Source organism: Panthera tigris, chromosome A1 (assembly GCF_018350195.1).
Source record: "Panthera tigris isolate Pti1 chromosome A1, P.tigris_Pti1_mat1.1, whole genome shotgun sequence".
In the NCBI taxonomy this organism is placed as follows: Eukaryota; Metazoa; Chordata; class Mammalia; order Carnivora; family Felidae; genus Panthera; species Panthera tigris.
The window spans coordinates 209,375,011-209,402,687 of record NC_056660.1 but is presented as its reverse complement, the minus strand read 5'-3'; the positions used below and the strand labels follow the sequence as shown (position 1 = coordinate 209,402,687).

The window sequence follows — 27,677 nt, the reverse complement described above, 5'->3', positions numbered from 1 at the left end:
GACTAGAGACGCATAGAAGTCTGGCAATGCTGGGAGCCTGGATGAGTCGGATGAACACGAATTTACAGGTGCACTACCTGACTGTGCCGTGTGATTTCTCCCTTGCAATATTCACTAGCTTCAGTTTTAGAGCTTACTTGCCTGCAGAATATCTAAAATGCTCAGTAGGCAGTGAATAACGTGAATTTGGAACCCAGCAGAAAGACAAAGCTACTGTGGGTAGAAAGAAACATTTGGAATGCATCCGATTATGCTTACAATTAAAGCTATACAGAGAGGCTCAGGTAACAAGATGACCAAAGATGGGACCCTAGGGAATGCCAACATTCAGGAAATGGGCCACAGAAATAGAACCCATGAAGGAAATTCAGCAGGTTGGGCTAAGCAGATAGAAAGAAAACCAGGAGACAATGATGACCTTAGCAAGAGCAGTTTCATTTAAAACTGGGACTGGAGGAAGACTGAATGGAAGAAGGTCAAGAGAGAAGGCAGTAACTGGAAGGGAATGGTGACAAGGAAAATTTTTGGTTTCTGTATTCTATTTCTTGTTTGTTGGGGGTTTTTCGTTTCATTTCTTCTAAGATGGGAGAGAAGTGAATGAGCAGAAAAGGAGAATATACAGATTTAAGAAAAAAAAAAAAAATAACACTTGAATAAACCCTAAAACTGAAGGCTCACAGAGAAAGTATAATCTTTTTCTTTTTACTTCAGCCAAAATTTAAAAACTTTTTATCCTTCACTATCACTTACCATGTTAAAAATTGTGATGTCCAATATACTACCCTCCAGAAAATTGGCATGATTCCATCAGGAATGTAACTCCATGGCTTGAAACATGGATGTTGGCTGTTTAACAACAATTTATAGCCAATTAATAAATGATGACTACTTAAATAAGTTATATAATTAACTTGTGCATGGCAAAGTTCATTTACATTCAGATATTAAATTACCGACTCTAGCTTCCAAAATTTCACAGAAAACTTAAAATTCAAAGCAGACCGTCAAACTAAAAAAAAAAAGAAACAAAGGGAACAAAACAGTTTGTTCTAGAGAGGAATGCCACTTAAATTTTCAACTTTCAGTGTATTTTCAGTCCTTGAGTAAAAGAGGGCATAATGTTCACTTAATAGACTGATAATGTGAGTCTTTAAAAGTGAATGAATATGTCATGAAACTAAATCTCTGATTTGACTGCCTTTAAAACTGGTAACTGTCTTTAAAATACACACTCCATTTTGTGGGATTGGTTATTTTCTGGGGAGAGGGAACAGGGAGGTGAAAGAAATTAGGTGATTAACTCCTGGTAACTGGAGCCCTAACTGATTAGTCACTGTGGCACAGATCCCATGGACAGAGATGCCAGTATCTGTATATAATTCTGTTTGAGTTTTCTGAACATATGTGTATCTTCCATTAATAGTCTTCCCTGACTATAAGGATACTGTTTAGTCTAGGAGCTTCCAACGATTCACAACTGCTGCTGATCCATATTCAATTTTTAATGTGCTTTAAAGGGAGTAACAGTTACATTTTAAATTTACCCTTATTCAGGTTAGATTAAAAAAATAATAAAAGCTGCATAAAGAAGCATGCAAACACTACTTAGAGCATTGGTAAAAGCTACAGTCAACATTTATTAAAGCTATTTACTTGGAAGTTTGACATGGATTTAACGTAACCTTTCGATAATTTGAACTTTATTCATTCTCGGTCTAAAACTATAATGGTTTCAAAGGATGCACAATATGAAAAGAACATCCTACATACAGAATAATCCCCTTATACAACCTTGTAAATCAGGCAAAAGAGAAAATGAAGGTTTTTTTAGACTAGAGAGAGGCTGAGAAGAAAAAAAAAAAGCCATTGGAAGTCACATTCTTAGTAAGAGGTAGAACCAGGGCTAAAAAAATCAGGTCTTCTCCAAGTTTCTTCTTAGCATCTACTGAAAGGCCTCGTGCACCAATAAATATGTAAAATTTATTTAAGCTTTACATTTAAATAGAATACAATGTAATTAAAAGTCTACTAGCAAAGGATGGGAGAGGCGTGGGGGATGAGTAGAAAAAGAAGATAAACTTTATAAATTTAAATCCCGAATGGTAAGAATAGACAATATTAAAGTAATTTTTCCTCTACACTATTTAAAAAAAGAAAAAGAAAAAAAAAAAGGAAGAAAATACCTTGGAACTGGGGTAGCAGTTGCATGGAATCCTGTAATGTTGCTGTTCTCGGTAGGGCTTGAGTTTGCGGCTGCATGCTTACACCGGTTGTATATTGTCTAAATCAACGAACACATGGTTTAAAAATGAAAATCAAAAGGTTACAGAGTTAAGGGATACTGGGGGGTATCAACCTATCCACCAGTGACCTTCCTGGTTATGTTTTTTAATGATCAAATTCACAAAGTAAGATTTAAATACAAAAAGTTAAGCATGACCTTATATAATTTAGCTGTTTTAAGAACATATCTCAAACATGCTGTATGACTACAACTGCCTTTCAAATTGCAAAACTCAGTTTCACCTCTTACCGTACTAACATCCAGAGGCAGTATGAAGACGATAAGAAAGCAGAGATACCAAGCTAGCAGTGTTCCAATAATTACAAGTCTATGCTGTTTCTTAAAGTCTCCATATCGATGAAGTAGGAATAATGCCAGAAAAAAGACAAAAACAATCTCGAGTCCCAAAGCTGCACCACTCATTATTGAATGTTCACTCTAACCAAAAGTCATTCATGTGCAGGTCTGGATCATATCTGTAAAGTGGAAAAGAAAAAAAAAAGTAGCATTAACATAAACAACCACTTGGAAATTTCCTAAATATTTGTTTATTGACATATTAATTAATTCTTTGGAAAATTGTCAGGCTTTACATTGAACTACAAATAGAAGGAAAAAGGGTATGCCTGGGTGTGTCAGTCGGTTGAGTGTCCCACTTCGGCTCAGGTCATGATCTCACAGTTCATGAGGTCAAGCCTGGAATCAGGTTCGCTGCTGTCAGCACAGAGCCTGCTTTGGATCCTCTGTCCCACCACCGCCTTCCCTCCCCTACTCCACCCCCACTTGCAGTCTCTCTCTCTCTCAAAAATAAATAAAACATCAAAAAAAAAAAGAAATAGAAGGAAAAGGATAATTCCTACTCTCAAATACATATACAATTTTTGAAAACAGATCTTAAAATCTTGACATAAATTGTATCTTCAGGAAAAAAGTTATCTTAATGAAAATTATACTACTTCTAAAAATATTGCAAAATAATACTGAACGTGAACTGTTTCAAAAGTATCATTTGGAATTTGTTCCTTACAGTTATAAGCCCCAACAGAAGTTTTATACAAATACACAATTGACTAGATCCTAAGTAATCAGACGTTTAGTAAAATAAAGTTTTCCACAGTCCATTACTTAAAATGTTCCAAAAGAGGGAAAAACAGCAAGAAAAAGACCATTTGAAAACACTTCCTTTATTTGAAATAGTTTGTTTTTGTGTGTGTGCTAATCTTGTCTTAACAACTTTAATGACTTGAAATTCTTATTTATTTACTGCTTCACAAAACAGTACTTGACACTTGAACAACTTAGGTTTGAGCTGTGTGGGTCCACTTACACATGGATTTTTTTTTTTTTTGATAAATACAGTACTTTAAATATATGTCCTCTTCTTTATGACTTTCTTTCTTTTTTGATAAATACAGTACTTTAAATATATGTCCTCTTCTTTATGACTTTCTTTTTTTTTTTTTTTTTTAACGTTTTTTATTTATTTTTGGGACAGAGAGACACAGAGCATGAACGGGGGAGGGGCAGAGAGAGAGGGAGACACAGAATCGGAAACAGGCTCCAGGCTCCGAGCCATCAGCCCAGAGCCTGACGCCGGGCTCGAACTCAGGGACCGCGAGATCGTGACCTGGCTGAAGTCGGACACTTAACCGACTGCGCCACCCAGGCGCCCCTTTTTTTTTTAATTTTTTTTTTTTCTTTATGACTTTCTTAATAACATTTTCTTTTCTGTAGCTTAGTTTATTATGAGTATATAATATGCATACAATATATGTTGAATCATTATGTCATACACCTGAAACTAATATAATGCTGTATGCTAATTATCTTCAATAAAAAATACTCACACTATAAAATAAACGTCAAGTTCATCCAGTAAAACACACACATAGACATACACACAAAATATCTACTAATCGGCTGTTTACATTACAGGTAAGGCTTCTAATCAACAGTAGGCTAGAAACAGTTAAGTTTCCAGGGAGTCAAAACTTATACACAGATTTTCGACTGTACAGGGTTTGGCACCCTGACCCTTGCAAATGTATACTTACCACTTTTCCATTTACCTATATAAATCTTATTTTCTTTAAAGGAAGTTACCTATTTTATATGTAGAAAAATTTACCAATGATTATTGAATAAAATCATACACTTGAGAATTGGTTTTTAATTTTTAAATTTTATTTAAATCCAAGGTAGTTAACATATAGTGTAATAATGATTTCAGGAGTAGAATTTAATGATTCATTGCTTATACAAAACACCCAGTGTTCATCCCAGCAAGTGTCCTCTTTAAAGCCTATCACTCATTTAGCCCATCCCCCCACCCAAAACCCCTCCAGCAACCCTCAGTTTGTTCTCTGTATTTAAAAGTGTCTTATGGTTTGCCTCTCTCTCTTATCTTATTTTTTCCTTCCCTTCCCCTATGTTCATCTGTTTTGTTTCTTAAATTCCACATATGAGAGAAAAATCATATATTTATCTTTCTCCGACTCACTTATTTCACTTAGCATAATACACTTTAGTTCTATCCACATTGTTGCAAATGGCAAGATTTCATTCTTTCTGATTGCTAATATTCCAGAGTGTGAGTGTGTGTGTGTGTGTGTGTGTGTGTGTGTGTGTATCACATCTTCTTTATCCCAAAACCAGCAGAAGAAGGGACATAATAAAGATTAGAGCAGAAACCAAGGATATCAAAATTTAAAAAAAAGAAAGAAAAAAAACACAGCAGAACAGATCAACGAAACCGCAAGCTGGTTCTTTGAAAGAATTAGATTTTTTTTTTTTTAATGTTTATTTATTTTTGAGACAGGGAGAGACAGAGCATGAACGGGGGAGGGTCTGAGAGAGAGGGAGACACAGAATCGGAAGCAGGCTCCAGGCTCTGAGCGGTAAGCACAGAGCCCGACACGGGGCTCGAACTCCCGGACCGTGAGATCATGACCTGAGCCGAAGTCGGACGCTTAACCTACCGAGCCACCCAGGCGCCCCTTTTAAAGAATTAGAAAATTGATACACCCCTAGCCAGTTTGATCAAAAGGATAGGATCCAAATAAAATCACAAATGAAAGAGGAGACATCACAACCAACACCATAGAAATACAAACAACAATATGAGAATATTATGAACAATTATATGCCAACATATTGGTCAATCTGGAAGAAATTCCCAGAAATACATAAACTACCAAAACTGAAACAGGAAGAAATAGGAAATATGAATAGACCCATAACCAGTAAAGAAATTGAATCAGTAATCAAAAATCTCAAGAGTCCAGGGCCAAATGGCTTTCCAGGGGAATTCTACCAAACATTTAAAGAAAAGTTAACAACTATTCTTTTGAAGCTGTTCCAAAAAAAAATAGAAATGGGAAGAAAACTTCCAAACTCATTCTATGAGGCCAGCATCACCCTGATTCCAAGACCAAAGACCCCACTAAAAAGGAGAATACAGACCAAATTCCCTGATGGAACATGGATGCAAAAATTATCAACAAGGTACTAGCAAACTGAATCCAACAATACGTTAAAAGAATTATTCACCATGATTAAGTGGGATTTATTCCTGGATGTAGGGCTGGTTCAATACCAGCAAATCAATCAACATGATACATCACATTAATAAAAGAAAGGATAAGAACCACATGATCCTCTCAGTAGATGCAGAAAAAGCATTTGACAAAATACAACATCCTTTCTTGATAAAAACTCTCAAGAAAGTAGGGATAGAAGGATCATACCTTAAGATCATAAAGGCCACCTACGAAAGACCCACAGCTAATATCATCCTCAATGGGGAAAAACAGAGCTTTCTGCCTAAGGTCAAGAACACAACAGGGATGTCCACTCTCACCCATTGTTCAACATATGTTGGAAGTTCTAGCCTCAGCAATCAGACAACTAAAAGAAATAAAACGCATTCAAATCGGCAAGGAAGAAGTCAAACTTTTAATCTTCCCAGATGACATGACACTCTATGTGGAAAACCCAAGAGTCCACCAAAAAACTGCTAGAACTGATATGTGAATTCAGCAAAGTCACAGGATATGAAAATCAACATACAGAAATCTGTGGCATTTCTATATACCAATAAAGAAGCAGCAGAAATAGAAATCAAGGACTCGGTCCCATTTATAATTGCACCAAAACCATAAAGTACCCAGGAACAAACTTAACCAGAGGTTAAAAAATCTATAGAAAGTTGGGGCACCTGGGTGGCTCAGTCGGTTAAGCGTCCGACTTCGGCTCAGGTCATGATCTCGCAGTTCGTGAGTTCAAGCCCTGCGTCGGGCTCTGTGCTGACGGCTCAGAGCCTGGAGCCTGTTTCAGATTCTGTGTCTCCCTCTCTCTCTCTGACCCTCACCTGTTCATGCTCTGTCTCTCTCTGTCTCAAAAATAAATAAATGTTAAAAAAAAATAATAAAAAAATAGAAAGCTTATGAAAGAAACTGAAGAAGACACAAAGAAATGAAAAAACATTCCATGCTCATGGAAAAACATTTCATGCTCATGGATTGGAAGAACAAATATTGTTAAAATGCTGATACTACCTGAAGCAATCTACACATTCAATGCAATCCCTATCAAAATAACACCAGCATTCTTCACAGAGCTAGAACAAACAATTCTGAAATTTGTATGGAACCAGAAAAGACCCCAAATAGCCAAAATAATGTTAATAAATAAATAAAATAAATAAATAAATAAATAAAATAATGTTAAATAATGTTAAAAATACAAAAAGTAGATTTTACTCAAAATCAAAACGCCAATTCATTCATTCAATCAAATTTTAGTACTTGAAATCCAGACATAGTCTCCCTTTCAAAATACCAGTTCTAAAGTCTTAAACATTTAAAATCCAATTCAGTCTTTGAACAAGTATCAAGATCTCATACAATCCCTTTCAAATGCCTTTCATAATTAGCTTGTTATTGTTACTGACTTGCGGCGTTGTTTCCCAAGTACTTTATGGCTGATAGGTTTTTTTAGGCTAAATTTAAGTGGAAAATTTACAGGTTAAGAAAATTTTGGAATTTGAAGCATCCTAAATATTTTCAAAAAGAAAGAGAAAGAAAAGGAAAAGAGAAGAAGGGAAGATGGCAGGAAAGATTTGTAGTAGCAACTGAACACAAATATTTTGTCCAAACCTAAGGTTCCAAAACTGAATGAAAGATTTCTAGCTAGAACCTAGTGATTCATCAGGCTCAGATTGTGTAAATTTAAATGTGTCTTTATTCAGATATGTTAAATAATAAAAACTAGGAGGCAACTCAACATCTTAATAATGAAAAATTGAAAGTATCAGAACTAGATGGAGTGATGAAAGTCAACAATTCTCTACCACCAATAAAAAATTAAATCTTTGAAATATAACCATTATTCCATGTTTAAAGATTTCAGGGAGATGTACAGGGAGAATTCAGTTTAGGATATACCACAAGAGAATGTGGCTCCTACTCTAAAAATAAAAACAGTTGTAATATTTTTTGAAGTCATTTTCAAAAAATGAGCTGAGTTGCCAAATCAACCAGGTAAGCTGAATTCCAAAGTGTGACAAGCCCTTCTGAAGAAAGACAGATGCGTACAAAGTGCTTAACTTTTGGTAAGGCATGGGAGAGAGAGAGAGTGAGTAACCATGTAAGCAGGTAAGAAGAAAACAATTGGAATTGTATTGGATTCTTAAAGATTTCAGGTAAAGAGATTGTAAGACTTATTTTGGTAATTAAAGAATAATCCTTAGAATCCTTTAAAAAAAAAGTTTATGTAGTTTTGAGAGAAAACATAAACAGGGGAAGAGCAGAGAGAGAGGGGGACAGAGAATCCCAAGCAGGCTCTGGGCTGACAGCAGGGAGCCCCGTGCAAGCTCGAACCCACTAACTGTGACACCCTGACCCAAACCAAAGTTGGAGGCTCAACCAACCGAGCCACCCCAGTGACCCCTTAGAATCCTTCTTACTAAAGTAATTAAAAACAACAACAACAATAGCTAACATTGAGTATGAGTTTACTGGATTCCAAGCATTATGCTAGCACTTAACATACTTTATCAAATTAGACCTCACAACCTCATAAGAAAGGACTATAAATATCCTTATTTATAGAACAGAAAAGGGTACATAGAGTAAGTAGTTTGTCCACATTCCCAGTCAGTGAGTAGCAAAGCTGGGATTCAAACCTACACATTCTAACTACAACATGGATACTACAGAGTCTCTTTGAATCCAGACATACTTAATGCAATTTAAATTGTTTAAATGCTTTCTTTTGCTCCATTTCATAGTAAACAAGAAACATTCTATTAATTGTTCCTTTACGTATATCAAGATAGAATGCTAGAAAAGTCATGTTTAATATAGAATTAACTAAGAATTTTTACCTTCAGGTAAGACTGCTATTACTTAAGACTGTTAATCTACATGAGGAAGGTAGAAAAGAAAACAGAGCAAATCAGAATAAGGAAAGAACCCTTTTGTTCTTGCCCCAATCTGTCCATCACAGAAAACATCAAACTACAGAGATCGAAAGATTTACTTTAAAATTAATGGAGGGAAAAGGATCCTTTTGAAATTTGATGGCAGGTAGAAACTTCTTGCTATGTAATTGTTGTTGGTCTTTTGTTCCCTTAAGCTAAATAACATAAAAAAATTAAAGAAATCTTTAAGATTTCATGCTATGATGGAACTAAGAAAAAAGCACATCACTCTTCTATTTAAATACAATCTCTTGTCATATTTCATTTTCAAAAAGAACATTAATATATTACTGAACATATATACATTTATTTATTTATTTATTTATTTATTTATTTATTTATCTTATTGTCAAGTGTAGTTTCCAGTCTTTTTTGGCCTCTCCTGTGCCTTCATTAATATTGACTATCTTGTCCCTTTTACAATAAACACTTTCCCAATTTACAAAGTTACTTTGTATTTTTTTTTTGAGAGAGTGGGGAATGCACAGAGAGGGGACAGACGGGTGAGAGACAGAGAGAGACAGAGACAGAGAGAGAGACAGAGAGAGAATATCTTAAGCAGGCTCCATGCCCAGGGCTGACTGAGCCTGATACAGGCTGGATCTCAACAACCATGAGGTCATGACCTAAGCCGAAATCAAACCTGAGCCACCCAGGAGCTCCAAATTCACTTTGTATTCCATCTCAAACTTCCAAACAGTACTAAACACTACTTACTCTGATGTCATTTCCAGAGATAAAACAATTATAATTCATCTATCCTAGATAATGATCTAGTAATTCTAGTTTTAGGAATATAGTCACACCTCTCCACTAAAATGGGGCATGGGGCATGCTGAGCAAGATTAAACAAATACAATTAACCAGGGAAAAAAAATAATCCATATCAGTAGCAATTACATGCAATTCTTGAAGAGACCAGACAGCAATTATATATGTAGCTGATAATCTCATCTCTTCAATGGACACAATTCCTTATATCAGACACCTGTACCAATTTAAACTTTTATTTACTTAGATAGAAAACAGCCATGATTAGAAGACATGCGGAAAAAAATGATTCCTATTTCAGCAAGCTAATGTTTTTCTGTTGCCAGGGCAAACTGTTAGTAAGATATCTATTACAGAATTTGAAGACAGATTTTCAAAGTTGAAAGGCTCTTTTTGAAATCCTATAGAGGACCTCCTGTCCACCAATTCAGATATAAAACGTATTCTGACAACTAGAAATGTTCCCTAGTTCCTAGGTAAATCCTTGCTAAGTCCTACCACTAGAAATTTCTCATCTTTAAATTTAAAATCATCCCATTAGATCTTCCTATCTATACGATCTACTTTATATCTCAAAATTTTGTTTATTCTCATCACGACATATTATTTTCTTGTTTTCTTTCTCCTCCAGAAACATTCCCTCTGTCTTTCTTGAAGGAGACTATAACTTCTTTTGACAAAATTATTTTTTCTAATGAGTTGCCAACTTAAGGGAAAGGATGTAGATTCCAACCCAGGGCAACTGCTTTCTCCTTAGCCAAAGTAACATAAAGGTAGCTTTATATAAAAAATCAGAATATTGCATTTAAAAATATTTTCTGTAACATCAGTTTAATGAGTTGTGACAATTCAACCTAGTATCTTCACATAGTTTAAGGCAAAATTAATTTGTGAGCATATCCCTTCTATAGGCCAATTTCGCTTAACTTTCAAGAAAAAACTAAAGGTTCGTGAATACCTTACTCAATCAAGAAGTAGTCACTTTTCAAGCTAAGCACCAAGCCTGAAACAAACACATACCTGGACAAGATAGGTTTTAGGTTTAAATCCAACAAAAAGCGAATCATTTTTTTAATGGTATGTCATACTATTTTTTAAGGTAAGTCATCCAGCATACCGAAGTAATACTCCAATATTAATTTTTGTGATGACGCGGGCCTGCTTACTTCCGAACTTTATAAATCCTCTCCATTTTTATTAGGGTTGGAATTTGTTCCCCTACTCTCTTCCAATGTTTTCCAAGGGTCACAATTATGGTATAGTGTGCACAACAGATTTCGCATGGTCATCCTATCTGGAACATGGCACACTCCCTCCTCTAGCTGCCCCCAAACTCTTCTCTGCCGAGACAGGCTAAAAGCAGCTTGTTTTTAGACGGAGACGCAACCAGACGCAGCCGGTCTTAAGAACCGAATGGCCCTGCTCGTGGCCCCGAGAGTTGCGCTATAAAGCCCTCTGCAAACATACAGTCACCGTATTCGTTCCCTTGCTAACATTCATGAAATTCGTCAAGGCTGAAAGGGTATGCGCAGCCTTCCCACTGCACACAGGAACCACTGGTCTGCTCACCTGAAATAAAAACACCGCCTCGCCTCTCGTTCGAACAGCACTTTTGTTTACAAGACGCTTTCACAAGCGTTATCTGACTTGACCCTCACGCCAAGCCTTCGAGATGACCCCCGATATCATTAGTGCCTGTTTTACTGTTGAGGAAAGGATCCTGTCCGCAGACCGGTGCTAAGGGTCACCCTCTCCCCGATGAAGGAAGCAGCTTCCCGGCGGAGGGGACAGCACATGTGACGCCCGCGGCCCCCATCCTCTCACCTGGCCAGCGGGCCGGGCTACCACCTCCTCTCCGTGACCGGGAACTTAGTTAGGCCCGTGGCGGCGGGTGACCGGGGTCTCCGTGGTCCTCTCGATCTCCGCCTGCTCTCGGCCTCAGACCCTCGACCCCACAGTGCCTCACGCTCTCCCCATCGGGCTCACGGTCCGATCTCGCCAGACAGTGTCTGGAAGGACCGGGAAACCCCGCGTCGGCCGCAATCGTCCAGGATTTGGGACCCACTCTCCGAGGCGACGGCGGTGACGATCACTAGAAGGCCCGCAGGCTCCGCCGTAAGGAAAACCCGTCCCCAGTCAAGAGGCTGACATTTCCCAGGCAGCCTGAGCGCCGCCCACTTCCGTTTCCCCGCCTACCCCATGGGTCGCCCAGCCCCCAGCCGCAGGGGGTTGTGGGTATCTCAAAGGCGGGTAAAGTAGCCAGGAAGGAAGTAGCGGAGAGCCTGCTAGACTACAAGTCAGGGCTGAAACTACAGTTCCCAGCAGGCAGCGGGGCTGCAGACGGCCGCGGCGGAGGAGAGCGAGTAGAAGAGCCTTGCGCGCGCGGTGAGGATGGAACGTTGCTAGAGTTCGCGGGTCTTGCTGCTGGGGGTCGGAGCTGCACGCCGCGAGCCGCCGCGTGCCAAAGCGGGAATCCCGGTGGCGGACAGTTCTGCAATTAATGCACCCATTTAAAACTCCAGAACTTGTGGACGCCATGCACAGGTAAACGGATTGCAAAAGGGGGCAGAGCGTGCATGAACCGTCTTAATTGTTTTAGGCCGCGAAAAATGCTACTTGCTAATATTGTTACTAATGCTGTAGAGTGAATAGTTGCTTAGCCCCTTTGGGAAAGCGTGGATGGCTGGATGCTTTAGTGCGGTGATCAGTGTGCGGTTTTATTTGACTTCCCTTACTGAGCTTTCCTGCTATTTTCAGTCGCTGTATGATTGCTCTCCCTCTTGTCTATTCCCTCTACTTTAAGACATTCTCAAGGCCTTCTACGTGATCGTAAATCAAAAAGCCTTTTTGATTTGCTTGGTTATTTTCTCTTTCCTACTTGGAAACTCGCCGCCGGCGCTTAAGATATGCAATTTTGTGAGCCACTGTGAAAGTTTTCTGCATTGCATAACTTGCAGTTTCATTTAGGCCTATCTTTTAATTACTCGGGTGTGTTTTTGAAAGGAACGGGCCGGGGCGGGGGGGGCTTTTGTGCATTTCTGCAGGAAACACCTCCAGGAGATTCCTGACCAGGGTAGCAACGTTACTACCAGCTTCACATGGGGATGGGATTCTAGCAAGACTTCTGAACTGCTGTCAGGCATGGGGGTCTCCGCCCTGGAGAAAGAGGAGGTGGACAGTGAGAATATCCCCCAGGAACTGCTCTCAAACCTGGGCCACCCTCAGAGCCCCCCACGAAAACGGCTGAAGAGCAAGGGGAATGACAAGGATTTTGTGATAGTCCGCAGACCTAAACTAAATAGAGACAGCTTTCCAGGTAAGGTAAACTGGCGGTCACATAAGAGGTGTATTGAACTACTTTATTGGTAATCTTTGTTTAGTGATCTTTAGGATGGCACATTTTCAAAATTGCCTACTTCTGAAGTCATTTTCCAAAAAAGTGGGACAAGTCATTTTCACAAATCTGCAGGAATCTTGGTAGATATATATTTTTAGATGCACAGTTGACTTTTAACCCATGTGAAATTTTAACCCAGGAGAAGACATACCTACCTCTTAACTTTGAAGTGAATCTGCATGTTCAAAGGCCAGCTCAGTGCTACTGATAAATGGGAACATAACCAATAATCTTGTAGGATTTTGTTATTGTTGTTTATATTCTGCTCTGTAGCCTTGGTTGAGGGTTTTGGGGTTTTTTGTTATTGTTGTTTTGTTTTTTGGCCATATTTGCTTTAGTGATTTCCAAAGAACTGCTAAAGTGAATGTTAACTATGTGTAGGGACTTCTCTCCCCAGGTCCCTCCCAAGTGGGATTCTTCTGGTATGCTGTGTCTACATTACTGCCAGCATTATGTGTTCAGTCACCCAGCCAAAAACCTGAGGGTCAGTCCCATTCTGCCATCCTCCAGCATCCAGCCAATCATTGAATCTTTCCCTCTTGTCTCCAGGATGTTTTTCAAGCTCTCATTATCTCTTGCCTGAATATTGGAATGGCTCATAATTCCAGGCTTATCCTCTGCAGATCCATCCCCAGAGCTAGAGCAGACTGACTGAAATGTAGAACTCACCATATCATTTCTGGCTTTGATAGCTCCCCGTCTCCAGGCTTTTCAAACAGATCAGCATGTGCCTCCCAGAGTGGATCAGAGCCCCAAGAGTACAGAAGGCCATAGGGTAAAGGTAGTGCAATAATACTGTTTCTTGCTAGAAGGTATTAAAAACATTAAGCCAGCACATTTTTGCTGAGCACTTACTATGTGCTAGGCATTGTTCTAGGTGTTAGGGATTGTTAGGGATTCGGCAACAAACAATGTAAACATTCCTGATCTCAGGAAGCTTCTGTTGGAGAGAGAGGATGCAACAGACATAATAAATGTGATATGTAGAATGTTAGAAAGTAATAAATGCCATGGCCAAAAACAAACATAGAACAAGTTGAAAGGGATTGGAAGTCCTGGGGTGGGAATATGGATTGCAGTTTTAAACAGGGTATTGAAGGGAAGCTTCACTGAGACATGAGCTTTTTAAGTAAAGGCATTAAGTGTGAGGAATGTGCCACGCAAATATCTTGGAGAAACGGGTTCCAAGCAGAGGGCATAGTCAGTGCAAAGACCTTGGGGCAGAAGCATGTCATGTTTGCTCAAGGAAGAAGGAAGACATGTGTGGAATGAGCTAAGGGTTGAGTAGTGGGAGATAAGGCTAGAGCTGGTATTGAGCAGAGTTGTGATGTGACCTTTTAAAAGGACACATTGATGGGATTAAACTGTAGGTGGTCAAGGGTAGAAATTTAGAGATTTGTTAAGAGGTATGGGGGTAGTAATAAGTGTCACGTTCTGGATAGATTCTGACGTTAGAGTTGACAGAATTAGGCCATTGAGGTAGTCTGTAGAAGAGGTGATCAGAGGCTAAACAGGAATTGGGTGGGTGATAGCAGAGAAGAAGAGACAGATTAAAGAAATATTGAAGACGAAGTCTTACAGAGCCGGGGTAAATAAGTATATTCCTTAGTCCTCCCATTTGACTATCTTTGAAAAAGGGTTGGTTGTTTGTTTGCTTTGCTTTAAAAAATCTGTTGTTTTGGGGTATTGACCCTTTCGTTAGGAATGAGAACCTACAGGTTATCGTCTGGAAATCTACATCAGGGGAGGGGGTGAATTAATTAGAAAGGCAATAAAGGATTGTGATCAAGTCAGACAGATCTGGCTTTGCATCCTAATTCTGCTATTTACCAACCTTGGGAAGTTATTTGAGCTCTCTTTGCCTTCATTTCTTTGTGAAATAGAATAATAATACCCACTTCATAGGTCGCTGTGAGGATTAAGGGAAAGAGTGCCCACAAAGCTCTTAGCATGTTGTGTGCACATAATACACAATAAGTAAATCCAGTTAATTTGGTCAACAAAATTTCTGACACTCATTTGGGAAGCTACTTCACTTTTTCTTTTGTCCTTAGTCCTGTTAGCCTGACCTGGTTAGTACAGAATTTTTTCTTTCAGAATTTAATGCTTCTGTTATTTTTAGCGTCTGGAGTGTAGCACTAGCAATTTGGTGTTTGACCAACCAAATGTGGTGACAGACACCACATTTCTGCTAAGATGAGCATATTTTGATTAACTTGTCCAGGGCCAGTTGCTTTTAAACATTCAGTGTGATTCCTGTATGTCCTTCTGCATTCATACACAGAGATAGGGATGTATAAATAAAAAAGTCATTGTTAAGCAAGGCACTGTGGAAACAAGAGAGATTAAGGGATGGTTGCTGGCTTATAGGAAATTGCAAGTCAAGTTGAGGAGAAAGACAACACACCCTAAGAGAAGCTCACGGCAGAAGATGGCGACCAAAACACTAGCATCCAATGAGTAGTCTAGGTAGTAAGTGCAATTGGAGGCCAGAGGAAGGGAACCCCTTGGGCCAAATTGAACCAGGTACAGCTTCCCAGGTGCAGAAGGGCTTCCAGGGTGATTCCCAGTGGACGTGGACAATCTTCCTCCTTCCACTCAGCAAAAGTGGAGGCTCTGAGGAGAGGGAAAGATCTGGAAATGGCCCACTCAATACGTCTACATTGTTAAAACTGACCTCAAATATATATGCCTGAAGCAAGAAGAGAAAAAACAATGTTTTATTTTTATGTTTGTTACTACCTAAGGGAGAGGCGGGAATGAAAACTAATAATCTACGTCCTATGTGTGTGGAATTGCACACAATATAGACTGGCTAATTGGTATGGAGTGTGGAGAGGTGGATTCCCTGATGCAGGATGAGAGACAGCTGGGTAGAGGATTCCCAGTGGGCCTCCAGTGTCTGTCTTTCTGTCTGTCTGTCTGTCTGTCTGTCTCTGTCTGTCTGTCTGTCTCTGTCTCTCTGTCTCTGTCTGTCTCTCTGTCTCTGTCTGTCTGTCTGTGTGTGTCTCTCTCTCTCTCTCTCTCTCTCTCTGGATCATCATTCCAGGGAGTTTTGTCTGCAGTTGTCAAGACAGGTGGCTAATGGCTCTGCCAGGATTAGGGTAGAATAAGCCACACCTGCTTTATGTAGGGATCTGGTGACAGTGGCCCTGGGCTGGGAGTTTTTCCTGGTTCCTCCCTCAGCAGTCTCCCTGCAGGCCCCCAGCCAGACTCATACACATCTGGCAACTAAATCCTCCTCATCTTTTTATTTTGGAAGATAAAAACTGTGTGACAAACGCTGTATCAGGACAGGTCTGTTTTGCCCTCGGGGTAAGTGTATGGAAGGAATTGGAAGTAAGTGGCCCAGTAGTGGGGTCAGTAACAAGCCCAAACAGGACAACTTCATTTTATTCATGTCATTAAATGCCTGTCTTGGTCCCTTTTCTCCCTACCCTCCGCCCCAGTGAAAACAGTGAAACACAGTGAAAACACCGTTGAACTAATTTGTTGATTAGCTTTCCCAGGGCTGTTAAACTGCTTGACATTCCAGAGCCTGCGGTGGTTCTCAGACTGGAGACTCTAAAGTTTAGTGTCTGCTGATATCCCCAAAGGAACTTGTTCAAAGTGCAAAATTCCTGAGATTCAGATCCAAGAAGTCCTGCCTTGAGCCCGGGAATCTGCTTTTTAATGCTCACAGGCAAACATTTTTCCTCCAATTTTTTTTTTTTTTAAACCAGTAATAAATATATTTTACATTGCGATGCTGGGTGTGTGCCTGAAACAGAAATCTCACAAAACTGTAATTCCCCTTGCTAAGATACTTCCTATTGTGTTCCATTCCATTCTTTCAAAACAAGGCTGCTTCAACTGAATTGATTTCATGACTCACCAATGAATCTCAGCCCCCGGCTCCCAAAACTCAGCTCTGCAAGAGCCTTTATAGGGCCCTATGAGGCATCTCTTTGCCCCGCAGCTTCCTTTCATTTATTCATGCAGCCAGTAATTAATACTGAGCATTCTAGAGGTTACTAATACAGCAGTGAACGTAACAGGCAAAAGACCTCCTCTCAGACCTCTTAGAGAGTGTATATACTTTACCTTATTCTCCAAATCCTAATTTCCATGGTTTCTCCACTCTCCCCACATTTCAGAGTTGAGCAAGTTTCTTACAGAAGTAGAGGGTTCTGGGGCTGAGGGGATCATTTGGGACCCTGCTTTTGTTTTACTGTGTTTTGCTTGGCAGAATGTTTGTGGTTTTTCAGAAAGGAAGCATAGATTGTTAATACTTAAAACAAGCTAACACAAGCAAATGTGAAGTGAGCCCCCACCCTTAAATATAAGAAACGGGAGGTGTGAGTGCTGGCTTATCCTTCAAGTCTACTTTGTTTATCCATGCTGAAGGAGAGGAGCAGTTTTGAGAGTCAAGAGTTTGTTTATGATTAAGATTTGGAATTTTAATTTGAATCTGAGTGTGGGTGATGTTCCAAGAAATAAATATTGCAAGGAAGTTGAGTAACCTATAGGGGTGCCTGGGTGGCTCAGTCGGTTAAGCGTCCGACTTCGGCTAAGGTCATGATCTCACAGTCTGTGAGTTCGAGCCCCCTGCTTCGGATTCTGTGTCTCCCCTCTCTCTGCCCCTCTCCTGCTCATGCTCTGTCTCTCTGTCTCAAAGATAAATGAACACATTTAAAAAAAAAAAAAAAAATGAGTAACCTATACTACAAAGATTTCATACATAGAAAACTCTTCAATAAGCCGCTCTCCCCAGAGGAGTTTGAGGCATGGGCAGTGGCAAAGTTATAGACGTGGACAGCTGGGTTTGCACGTGAAGGGTAAGTGGAAATGATGGTGGCTGAGGGTGACAGCCAGCAGGTTTGTGAATCTGGCCAGTTTTCACCCCTTCGTGGCTCCAAAGTGTGTTTAACAGCCTTTGTGTAGTTGAAGACTGGTGGCCATGGGCTTAAATAATTGTTTCCTTTTCTGTGCAGGGCTGGTGTGCAGCCTTCGGGGTGTAGAAGAGGTGAGTGGAGGAAAGTCCTGCTCTGGACTCTCCCATCCGCTCAGGCAAACAGACCAGGCAGCAGAGGAGTCAGGAATCCAGGAAACAGATGGCTGATGTTTGGAGAATTAAGTATGGCAAGTAAAATTAGATTAAGCATATCACAAGCCTGGATACCAGCCGCTGGAGCTGGAAGACAGACTTCTGCCCCATCTGCTTATACAGCAGCCAGTCTCAGGCTTCGGCACCTCTAGCAAGGGGCCCTAAGGTCCGTGTCCTGTGATCAACTGAGGGAGTCCTGGGGACTTGGCTGCCAGCTGGGGCCGTGCATTTCCTTGGCCTTCGTTCCTTCCCTTCGGGAGCCAGCCTGCTTAATAACTCTTAGCATCTTTGTTTTACTCCCTCTCCCTGCCAGCCCTCCCTCCCTAGCCCTGATTGAGTTCTCTTCGCATTGTAAGTCAGGTTGAATTCTTACCTTCCTCCGTCTTGTAGAGCATCAAGCACTTAGAACAGGGGAGAGTGTGGGATGTTAGAGCATCCTGTGGTAGAAAGGACATCATTTGGAGTCAGACCTGGGTTTGAATTCCCACCTTGCCACTTGCTAGTTGTGTGGCCTTGTCGCACTTGTGTGTTCTTCTGCACTCCTCCCACCTCCCACCTCCCATCTCCCATCTCACAAACTACTCGTGTACTGACCCAGGTACATTATCTTTTCGTCCTGGGTTTTTGTCTTCAGGCTTCTTGCCTCTGCATAGCAGCGCCGTGCCATTCCTTTGCAGGTACAGGGCCCACACCTGCAGTGCCCTCTGCTATCTGGCCAGCCTTCACATAGCCACCTCTTGGGGCTCTGCACCTGCACCTCAGGGTGTGGGGTTTTGGCATACTCAGAGCAGCCCCAGCTTTGCCTCCTGGCTCTCCTGCCTAACAGCCAATAGCCCCTTGGTGAGGTTATTTAACCCTGCTGAGGCCAGTTTCCTTATCTGTAAGATGGCATGCTACTAAATACACAGGGTTGTTGCATTTAGAGTCAGTGTGCTTAAATAAATGCTCGAGACTTTAGGGCTTTCAGTAAATGGCAGTGTTTAAATGTTAAGTTATGTATTTGTTTATTAGTTTGTCTCCAAGTGAGGCTGTTGGGCAGGGACTGTAGCTTACACCCAGCTCCCAGCACTTGTGCATTAATTAGGCACCCAGGAATGTTTGCTGAAGTGGAGCCATAGGCCAACCTTATCATTTTACAAATAAGGAAACTCACTGGTCCTAAGAAGCCAGCAGTCTTGCCTGTGTGTAGAATAAAGCCAGCATTCTTCTTTGGGCTGTCAGTCATTCCTTCGTGAAACATCATTTGAGTACTTTCTAATATTCATTGTCAGGCTCTCTCCTAGGCATTGGGTGTGTGGTATTTTCTTGGTTAGCAAAGGGTAACTAGTCAACGCAAATGCAAACGCAGGATTGGCATATTCAGTTAGCATGAAGGGAGAGTAAAAGGTATGATGCATCTAGCAAAGCTTTATTGGATGCCAGTTACGGGCTTAGTATTGTGCGGTGTGCTGGGTGTGCAAATCTGGGTCTGGGGGCTGTGGTGGTGATCTGTAACGCTCCTCTGAGGGGGTAACAAGTTTAAGCCGAGATCTGAAGGATGAGTAGGAGTTGGACGGACGAAGACATCCAAATTCTAGTGTTAACCTTACTAGTGTGCTTCACTGCTTAGCTTTGCTGTCCTCTGCAAACCTCTGTGTTCCTTGCTGCCAATAGTGACTAGTTTTCCTCCTCGCATTTAAAAAAAATTTTTTATTTGAGAGAGAGAGAGAGATCATGAGTGGGGGAGAGGAGCAGAGGGAGGGAGGGGGGAGAGAGAGAGAAAGAGAGAATCCCAAGCAGGCTTCATGGAGCCCAATGCGGGGCTAGATCCCACAACCCTGGGATCATGACTTGAGACGAAATCAAAAGTTGGATGCTCAACCAACTGAGCCACCCAGGTGGCCCTCCTCCTTGCATTTTAATTACCTAGCTCATGTTGTTCTAATTGTTTCTGATTTCTTGTATGTTCCCAATTAAATAGGCACCAAATTCATTAATTTATTTCTCCTGCCCTGCACTTCACAACAAGCCTCCCTAATTTCCTTTTCCACTGTCTTTAGAGGACGCATCGTGCCCCATCCATAGCCCCTTGAAGCTCAGCACTCCTTTATGTGCCAGGTTTTCTCCTGCATACAGATATGACTGCTTGATGCCTTTCTCTGGGCAGGCATGTGGGAGTTAACATTTCTGCCCCACTCCCAGAAGCCCACACCCAGTGACTGAGAGTTGTTGGTGGATTAATACCCCAGCACCCATGCTCTTGGCTGAGACAGACAGCTCTGGGGCAGGGTGCTATAGGGTCTCCTGGAGTCCCCGGCAGACTTGAACTCCACTTGGCAATGGCGATAACCTGCTTATTAACATTTCCCCGAATTAGCTTCTTTCCCTTCCATATCTCTTCACTTTCCAATGCTTTCTGGGATTACTTAGCAAAATAAACTACTTGACTTCAGGTCCTCAGGATCTGCTTCTGGGGGTCCCAAACTTAGATAGAGGGCTGTTTGGGCCTCTTGGTCAATCACATGCTCCAGCCCTCATCCAAACCCTATTAAAACCCAGTGTGTTTTCAAATAAGTGAAATTCCAAGCAGCAGTGAAAAGTCATCACAAAAGGCAAATTTGCAGCTTTAATGGAGAGAGGAGAGAGATAGAGGCAAGAAGGAGAAAGGAAAGTTTGACTCTGCTGCTTGATGTCTTCCCTTATATTATTTAATCTCCACAGGGAACTACTTTGCAAAATAAATCATTTTATTCCTGTTCCTGCAGATGTAGAAACCGAGCCCGAGGGATTAGGTAACTTGCTCAGTATTCACAGACTTGGGCCACAGAGATGCATTCCCATCAGCATGCTTCCCTTCCAGTGGTTCTCACCCTCGGGGAGGCCAGGCACCTGGTGTCACGAGGAGTGGAGAGGAGTGGACAGATCGTAGTGCAAGCCCTAGTGTGGTCTCAATATCCTGGATTTGAAATAACGAAGCGTGTGACTTTGTTGCCAAATCCAATGCTAGAATCTGATCTACATATTCAAGAGGCACCAGAGGTCAGGGAGTTCAGAAGAGTTAATGGAAGGAGAACTTAAGAAAAGCTAATGTATCAACTTTTTTGAATTTGGGAAGCAGAGCAGGAGCCGTATTTGAGAACCCCTATCCTCTGTCCATGCTGAGCTTGGAGGAGCCTTGTGGTGAAGGGGGGTTGTTGCCACACTGAGAAGCCTCAGGGTGATCTCCAGCTGCCTCCCTGCATTGTGGTCCAGGGTCAGCATGGATGGTCTGCCCTCATCCCTTTACTTCTGGTTTCAGGGCCTCAGTGAATCATTTTGTCCTCAGGGAGGGAGGGGCAGGCATTCATTGAGCAACTGCATATTTCCTCATTTTTCAGTAGAGCCCACTTCCTCCAGGAGGGCTTCTCTGATCTCTCCTCTACCACCATCCACTGCACAGCACAGCACTGTGATCCCTGTTGCAGCCCATTATGATACTTCATTGAAATTTCCCGTTTGTGTCTCAAACCCTGAGCTGGCCATCCCTTTTCATATTTGTAGAACAGACACCCACAGATAGGACATGTTCAATAAGTATATGCATGTATATATCATACGAATGTATCAGACACCATGCGAGTTCCAGGAAATACAAAGATTATTTTTTTTAAAAAATACTTTTTTGTTCCCAAGAACTCATGGCCCAGCAGGGGCAGGGGCTAAACAAATGAGTAAGTAAATAATAAAATTGTGGTTAAAAAAAAGTGACCCATTTTTGGTGATGTCATGGGAAGCCTTCCATAAGCATTGGGGCTCCAATAGCAACTTGATTTTAAATTAATAGCAATCGGGGCAGGCACAGCACGTACAGGGCCTCTGAGATGTGGTGCAGAATGACTCATTCTACAAATTACAAGTAAGTCCAAATGGCTAGAACATATTTCTAGGTAATGAACCTAGAAAAATGAGTGGGTCCATGACATAAATTTCATGCCAAGCAGTTTGGACCTTAGGCTACATATTTGGGGGGGACCATGGAGATGTTCAAACTTGGAAAGATTGCCCAAGATTACCACCCAGAGACAGCAAGTGCCACGTTTATCACCCTCAGTGCTTTTCTCCATCATGTTCTCCAGAGCCTGGTTCAGTGTACCTGTGCAGGAAATCCACCTTTTAGATAACGGGGAAGAGGGACAGTGTGTTAGTAATCAGGGTTCTCCAGAGATGTGGAAAAAATAAGAGATGTAGGGAGATGTATTATAAGGACTTGGCTCACACTATTACGAAAGCTGGGAAGTACCCAGGTCCACAGTGCAAAGGCCCAGGGACCAGGAGAGCAGATGGTTCCAGTTCACGTCTGAAGTCAGGAAATCCATGTCCCAGCTCAAAGGCAGGGAGAAAACCAGTTCTCATCAGGACTTGGATTGAATGAGATTCACTCACGTTGGAGAAGGGAATCTGTGTTTCTCAGTCGACAGACTCTAACGTTCATCTCCTCCAGGAACCCCTCACAGACACACCCATGATAGTGTTGAACCAAATATTTAGCCTGCCCCTGACCCAGTCAAGCTGACATCAGTCTTGTGAACCATCACAGAAGGGAGAGGATAGCGCTAGACTTAGACTTGGTGTACAATAGCGAGTGGAGGTACAAGGAGACTGACTAGGAAGGTGAGTTACTGAACTGATCTAAACACTCAGTATTTCTTCCATGCATACCTGTTTCCTTCTTGGCCATTGTCCTATTATCCTGATCTTGTGGGTTATGTTCTGTATGTTCCTATGTAAGAGTTCTATTTAGACATTGCTTTTATAAGACAAAATTCATCTTAAAATATCCACCTTTTCCCCCCTTCAGTTTTCTTTTGTTTTTAATGTTTTTGTTTGAGAGAGAGTGTGTGCAGGGGAGGGCAGAGAAGGAGACACAGAATCTGAAGCAGGCTCCAGGCTCTGAGCTGTAAGCACAGAGCCTGACACAGGGCTCAAACTCGCAAACCATGAGATCGTGACCTGAGCCAAAGTAGGACCCTTCTACTGACTGAGCCACCCAGGCGCCCCTCCAGTTTTTTGTTTGTTTGTTTGTTTTTTGTTTGTTTGTTTTTTTTAACACAGCCCAAGCAATCCTCTCAGAACTTTCTGTGCTCCGCGCTCTCTGGTGGTTCCTCACAACATTCAGAGTCAGAGCTAAAGGTCTCATGATGTAGAGTCCTGCATGACCTGGCCCCAACATCTCTCATCTTCTGTCACCTCCCTGCTCATTCTTCTGTTCCTCAAAACAAACATTCTGTTCCCTATACCTAGAAAACATGGCTCCCTAATTTTGTGCAAGCCTTTGCTCAGTGATCGCTGTCTCAGTGAGGCCTTCCTTGACCGCTTTGTTGAGATTCTGAACACTGGCCCCTGTACTTCCTGTCCTCTCTTTTACTCTGCTTAACTTTTCTGCATAGCACTAATCAATTTTTCCAGATCTTGTAATTTATTTTTACATGTGTGATTGTTTCCTCCCACTAGAATGTAAGTCCCGTGAAGCTAAAATGCTTTGTCTATCTTATTTATTGCTCTCTCCCCAACACCTAGAATGCTCCCTGGCACCATAGTAAATAGAGAGATAGATGAAAGCACCCTTCTGATAGTGCACTTGTAGGCAAATGGACTTCTGAGTGCTTTCTGTAAATCTGAAAGAAAGAGGAAAAAACTTCATTTGCCTTGTAGATAAGGTCAATACTTGATGGCTGAATCCACCACCGAATCCACTTCTGAGAGAAACCAGGCATTTCTTAGCCATGGAGGGCATCAGTGTCTTAGACATTATTGTATGCCATGGAGGGGGGGACTTGCTCTGTACCGCCTTTAATATAGCCCTTACTAAGGTTGGCCAGCAGATGCTGAAGGGAAAAATGATATGAAAAGTATTCTTGGTTTTCTCTTTTCTCCTTTGCTGAGAAGGTGTGGTGCCTCACCACAGGGTACGGAGACAGTGGGTGAACAGAAAAACAATTGTGGGATGAGTAATTCGATTACCCTGTAAGTTAAATGTTGTGTATCCTTTAAGTGCATGAAAAGACTCAGTAGACTTAATTGGGCGAATGAGTGGTGATTAGAAGACACATTGTTTTTCTCCCTCAAAGGTGTTTCATGGGACTCCCTTCCGGACGAGCTGCTCTTAGGAATCTTTTCCTGTCTGTGCCTCCCTGAACTCTTGAAGGTCTCCAGTGTTTGTAAGAGGTGGTATCACCTAGCGTAAGTATTTTTTACCCCTTTTGGTTTATGTGTGGAAGGAGAAGAGAAGGGTTATTTATTTATTCATTTGGATCTAGTGAAACTAGAAAAACAAGAAAAATACAGTACCACAAAGCAAACTAGGTATCTTCATATATTAATAATAGTGACTTCATTTCACAGCGGAAGGGAAGAGTCTCCTGGAGGTGTAAACATACCCACCTCGGAGAACTTTTTCCTGTATTATTGCTGGTTGGATGCCGACTCTCAACCAGGTGATGTTCTAGGAGTGAAGGGGGATGCCAACGGTTTCTCACACCCGTGGGCCAGGCAGTGAGTGCAGAGGGGAGAACACAGGTCCTGGTATTAGATCCAAATGCGAACCCAGTCTCTGCTACCTAGCACTCTGGGACCTTAGTGACGTTCTTGACACTTCTGAGCCTCGGTCCCCCCATATATACAATGGAGATCGTAGTACCTTCCAGACAGTTATGAGGATGAAGCATAAAGATGGCGGTGCAGTGCCTGGCTCGTGGAAGCGTGTAGCACATGGAAACCAATAGTTACGGGTGTCTCTGTTGGTTCGGGATTGCCCCTTTTCAAGTGTGAACGGTGAGCTGCACAGGGAACGTCTTGGTGAGTTGGAAGGCAGTAACAGGCCAGAAGTGGGGGAAGGCTTTGTTTGCAGTTAGAACTTTTGTCCGTTCTTCACCACCTGTCCTCCCTGGCCAGCCACTAGCCATCCTTTGTGCTTAAAGGCCATCTATCTCTCTTCTCCCTGCACATCTCTGGAGTTCTTATTGTGAGCCAGCAAGAGCCCCTTCCCGTCCATTCAGGAGTGTGTGGGCAGTAAGACGCCCCGGGTATTTACAGAGTGGGTTGTTTGCTTAGAAGAGCCACGGGGAGGTGTGCACCCCTGGAATGCTGGAGCCAGTGGTGGCAGAGTTTCCCTGATCCCTCCCTAAGTGACCCCATATCAATTTTCTTTCAGCCAGCTCTCCTCTTCATGCAGAGTCTGTTAATCTTTGTATCAGTTGTCATAAAAGCAATAACCAGCATTTATTAAGCACTTGTTATGTGCCAGGTACTGTAGTCGTGCCTTCTTGTTAATAGAAGTCAAATAACACGTTGACAGTTTCTTTATGCAGCGATATTTCAAAGCCCTGCCGGTGGTCTGCATATTTCAAGTAATATTAAAGAATAAAATTCTAGTAGGCATTTAAAATGTTCCCTCATGTGCTTGATCTCATGTTTTCTTTTTTTTGTTAAGTTGAATTAAACTGTGGCTATTATACAGCCCCCTGGTTTACTGTTCAGTACATTTTAGTACCTCATTTTTGCTTTAGAAACACTATCCAAAATCTAAGTAATATTTTTCCTTTTTCCTTTCACATTAGTTCATACAACTACATATATTTCCATGCATGTATATACGTTTTTTGTTTTTGTTTTTAAGCTTAAAGGGTATTGTAAAACAGCCAAACTCCTTTTTAGGGTTCCTTTTTCCTAGTAGATATTTGATAGTACTATTTCTTAATAAAGTACAGTTGACCCTTCAACAACATGGGGTTTGGAGCACCGACCCCACCCAGCCCAGTCAAAAATCCACATATAACTTTTGACTCCCCAAAAATTTAACTATGAATAGACTACTATTGACCAGAAGCTTTACCCATAACATAAACAGTTAACACAGGTTTTATATGTTATATGTGTTGTATACTCTTATTCTTACAATAAGGTAAGCTAGAAAGAAAATGTTAAGAAAATCATAAGAAAAAATACATTTACAGTACTGTGCTATAAAAAATCTGCATGTGGGGCACCTGGCTGGCTCAGTCGGTTAAGCGGCCAACTTCGGCTCAGGTCATGATCTCGCGGTCCGTGAGTTCGAGCCCCGTGTCGGGCTCTGCGCTGACAGCTCAGAGCCTGGAGCCTGTTTCAGATTCTGTGTCTCCCTCTCTCTGACCCTCCCCCGTTTATGCTCTGTCTCTCTCTGTCTCAAAAATAGACGTTAAAAAAAAAAATTTTTTTTTTAAAAATCTGCATGTTGGTGAACCTGCATAGTTCAAACCCATGTGCAAAGGTCAGCTATAGGGTTGACCTCCCTCCTTTTAGTTATATTTACATGTTACTTAGGGTGATTGTGGTAACTCATTTATGCTTATCAAAAACAGCAGGTGGGATCATTTAGGCAACTTTGAACCTACCTACCTATTCAATAAGGTATATTGAAATACATATATAGATGAAGATGGAAGCTAATCTGTGAGATGAGCAAGAAATGGTCAATAGTATCTCAAAAGTATCATAGCTAATTGTATTATCAACTCAGAAACACAGCTTCCTTTGGAATTTGCTTCAAGGTGATTTATGGCCATCTCCCCCTTGTTCTGTAACAGTGGTAAGAGCCTCTGGTATCCAGTGCCCTTGACTTAACTAAGGACCTCCTCTTTTCCAGGTTTGATGAGTCCTTGTGGCAGACCTTGGACCTCACAGGTAAAAACCTGCACCCGGATGTGATTGGCCGGCTGCTGTCTCGAGGGGTGGTTGCCTTCCGCTGCCCACGATCATTTGTGGATCAACCATTAGTTGAACATTTCAGGTAAAAAAAAAAAAAAAAAAAAAAAAAAAACTAGAAAAGACAATTTCTAAATCTTGAGGTAGAAGCAGATGAAAACTTGGTTTTTTTCTGTGTCCAGCCTTCTGGCCTGTGACAAGTCAGCTATGCAGTGGAATGTTAAGTGCATGCTTTGCTGTATGGCCTTTATGTTGAAACTTGGCACTGCTTACCGTGATCCCATTCCCACTTTAAGTCAGGGTTACTTACGGGCTCTTCCTGAGGGTCAGAGATGCACATTTTGCTTCTCAAGGGGGTGGTCCTCAGCAGATGCTCCTTGTGAGTCACTTGAGGCAGGGGCCGTGCACAGTACTCAACCAGCCTAGCTCTTGCCACACTGGCCAGTTCTGATAAAGACAGTGTGTGAGGAGTCTTCCTGGATTTTGTAGCTCTGGGTTTCTGATCCAATGGTGGACAGATTTGCAACCTGAAAGAAATGCCCTCTTTTTGTTTGCTTTTTGGAATGTTTTTGAAAAACTGCTACTCTTTTCCTCATAGTTTTGCAGTATGGTTTAATGCCATCCCAAGCTTGAGTGGGATGACTAGATACTGAACAGAAAGATAAGCTAAAAATGGCAGAGTTAAGGACAAAACAGGGATCCCAACTCTAGTTCTTTCCCCTTCCCTCCATGGTCATATGACTGCACCCCTCTTCCACTGGTGTTTATCCTTCTCCCATGGCTATTCCTTCTGGGTCTTCTTCACATGTGCCTCTTTTTCTGCTACTCTGGGGTCTGTCCCTGGCTGCCTTCCTCGATCCACACACTGTCTGGACATGCTGTCATACACCCACAGTTGTGCCAGAACCTTCCAATCCTCTTCTCTAGTTCATCCCTCTCTTTCAAACAACTGGGTCCAATT

At 41.6% G+C, this 27,677-nt stretch overlaps 2 protein-coding genes across 10 annotated transcripts in view; one reads left to right on the top strand and one right to left on the bottom strand.

Moving 5' to 3' along the window:
* LMBRD2 (LMBR1 domain containing 2) overlaps positions 1–11,717 on the bottom strand; it is a 41,485-nt gene extending 29,768 nt beyond the window's left edge. For all 9 annotated transcript variants that reach the window (XM_042996480.1, XM_015543522.2, XM_007095471.3 and 6 more), the window contains exons 1-4: positions 11,361–11,717; positions 2,534–2,760; positions 2,184–2,281; positions 751–846 (exon numbers count right to left, since the gene is read on the bottom strand). In XM_042996480.1, coding sequence (XP_042852414.1) covers positions 751–846; positions 2,184–2,281; positions 2,534–2,707 — 368 coding nt within the window. In that variant the 5' untranslated portion in view covers positions 2,708–2,760; positions 11,361–11,717. The remainder of the gene's footprint in view (positions 1–750; positions 847–2,183; positions 2,282–2,533; positions 2,761–11,360) is intronic.
* A 124-nt stretch (positions 11,718–11,841) lies between these two features.
* Positions 11,842–27,677, top strand: part of SKP2 (S-phase kinase associated protein 2) — a 32,402-nt gene continuing 16,566 nt past the window's right edge. Inside the window, exons 1-4 of the mRNA XM_007095470.3 lie at positions 11,842–12,080; positions 12,581–12,852; positions 24,106–24,217; positions 26,658–26,801. Coding sequence (XP_007095532.1) covers positions 12,037–12,080; positions 12,581–12,852; positions 24,106–24,217; positions 26,658–26,801 — 572 coding nt within the window. The 5' untranslated portion in view covers positions 11,842–12,036. The remainder of the gene's footprint in view (positions 12,081–12,580; positions 12,853–24,105; positions 24,218–26,657; positions 26,802–27,677) is intronic.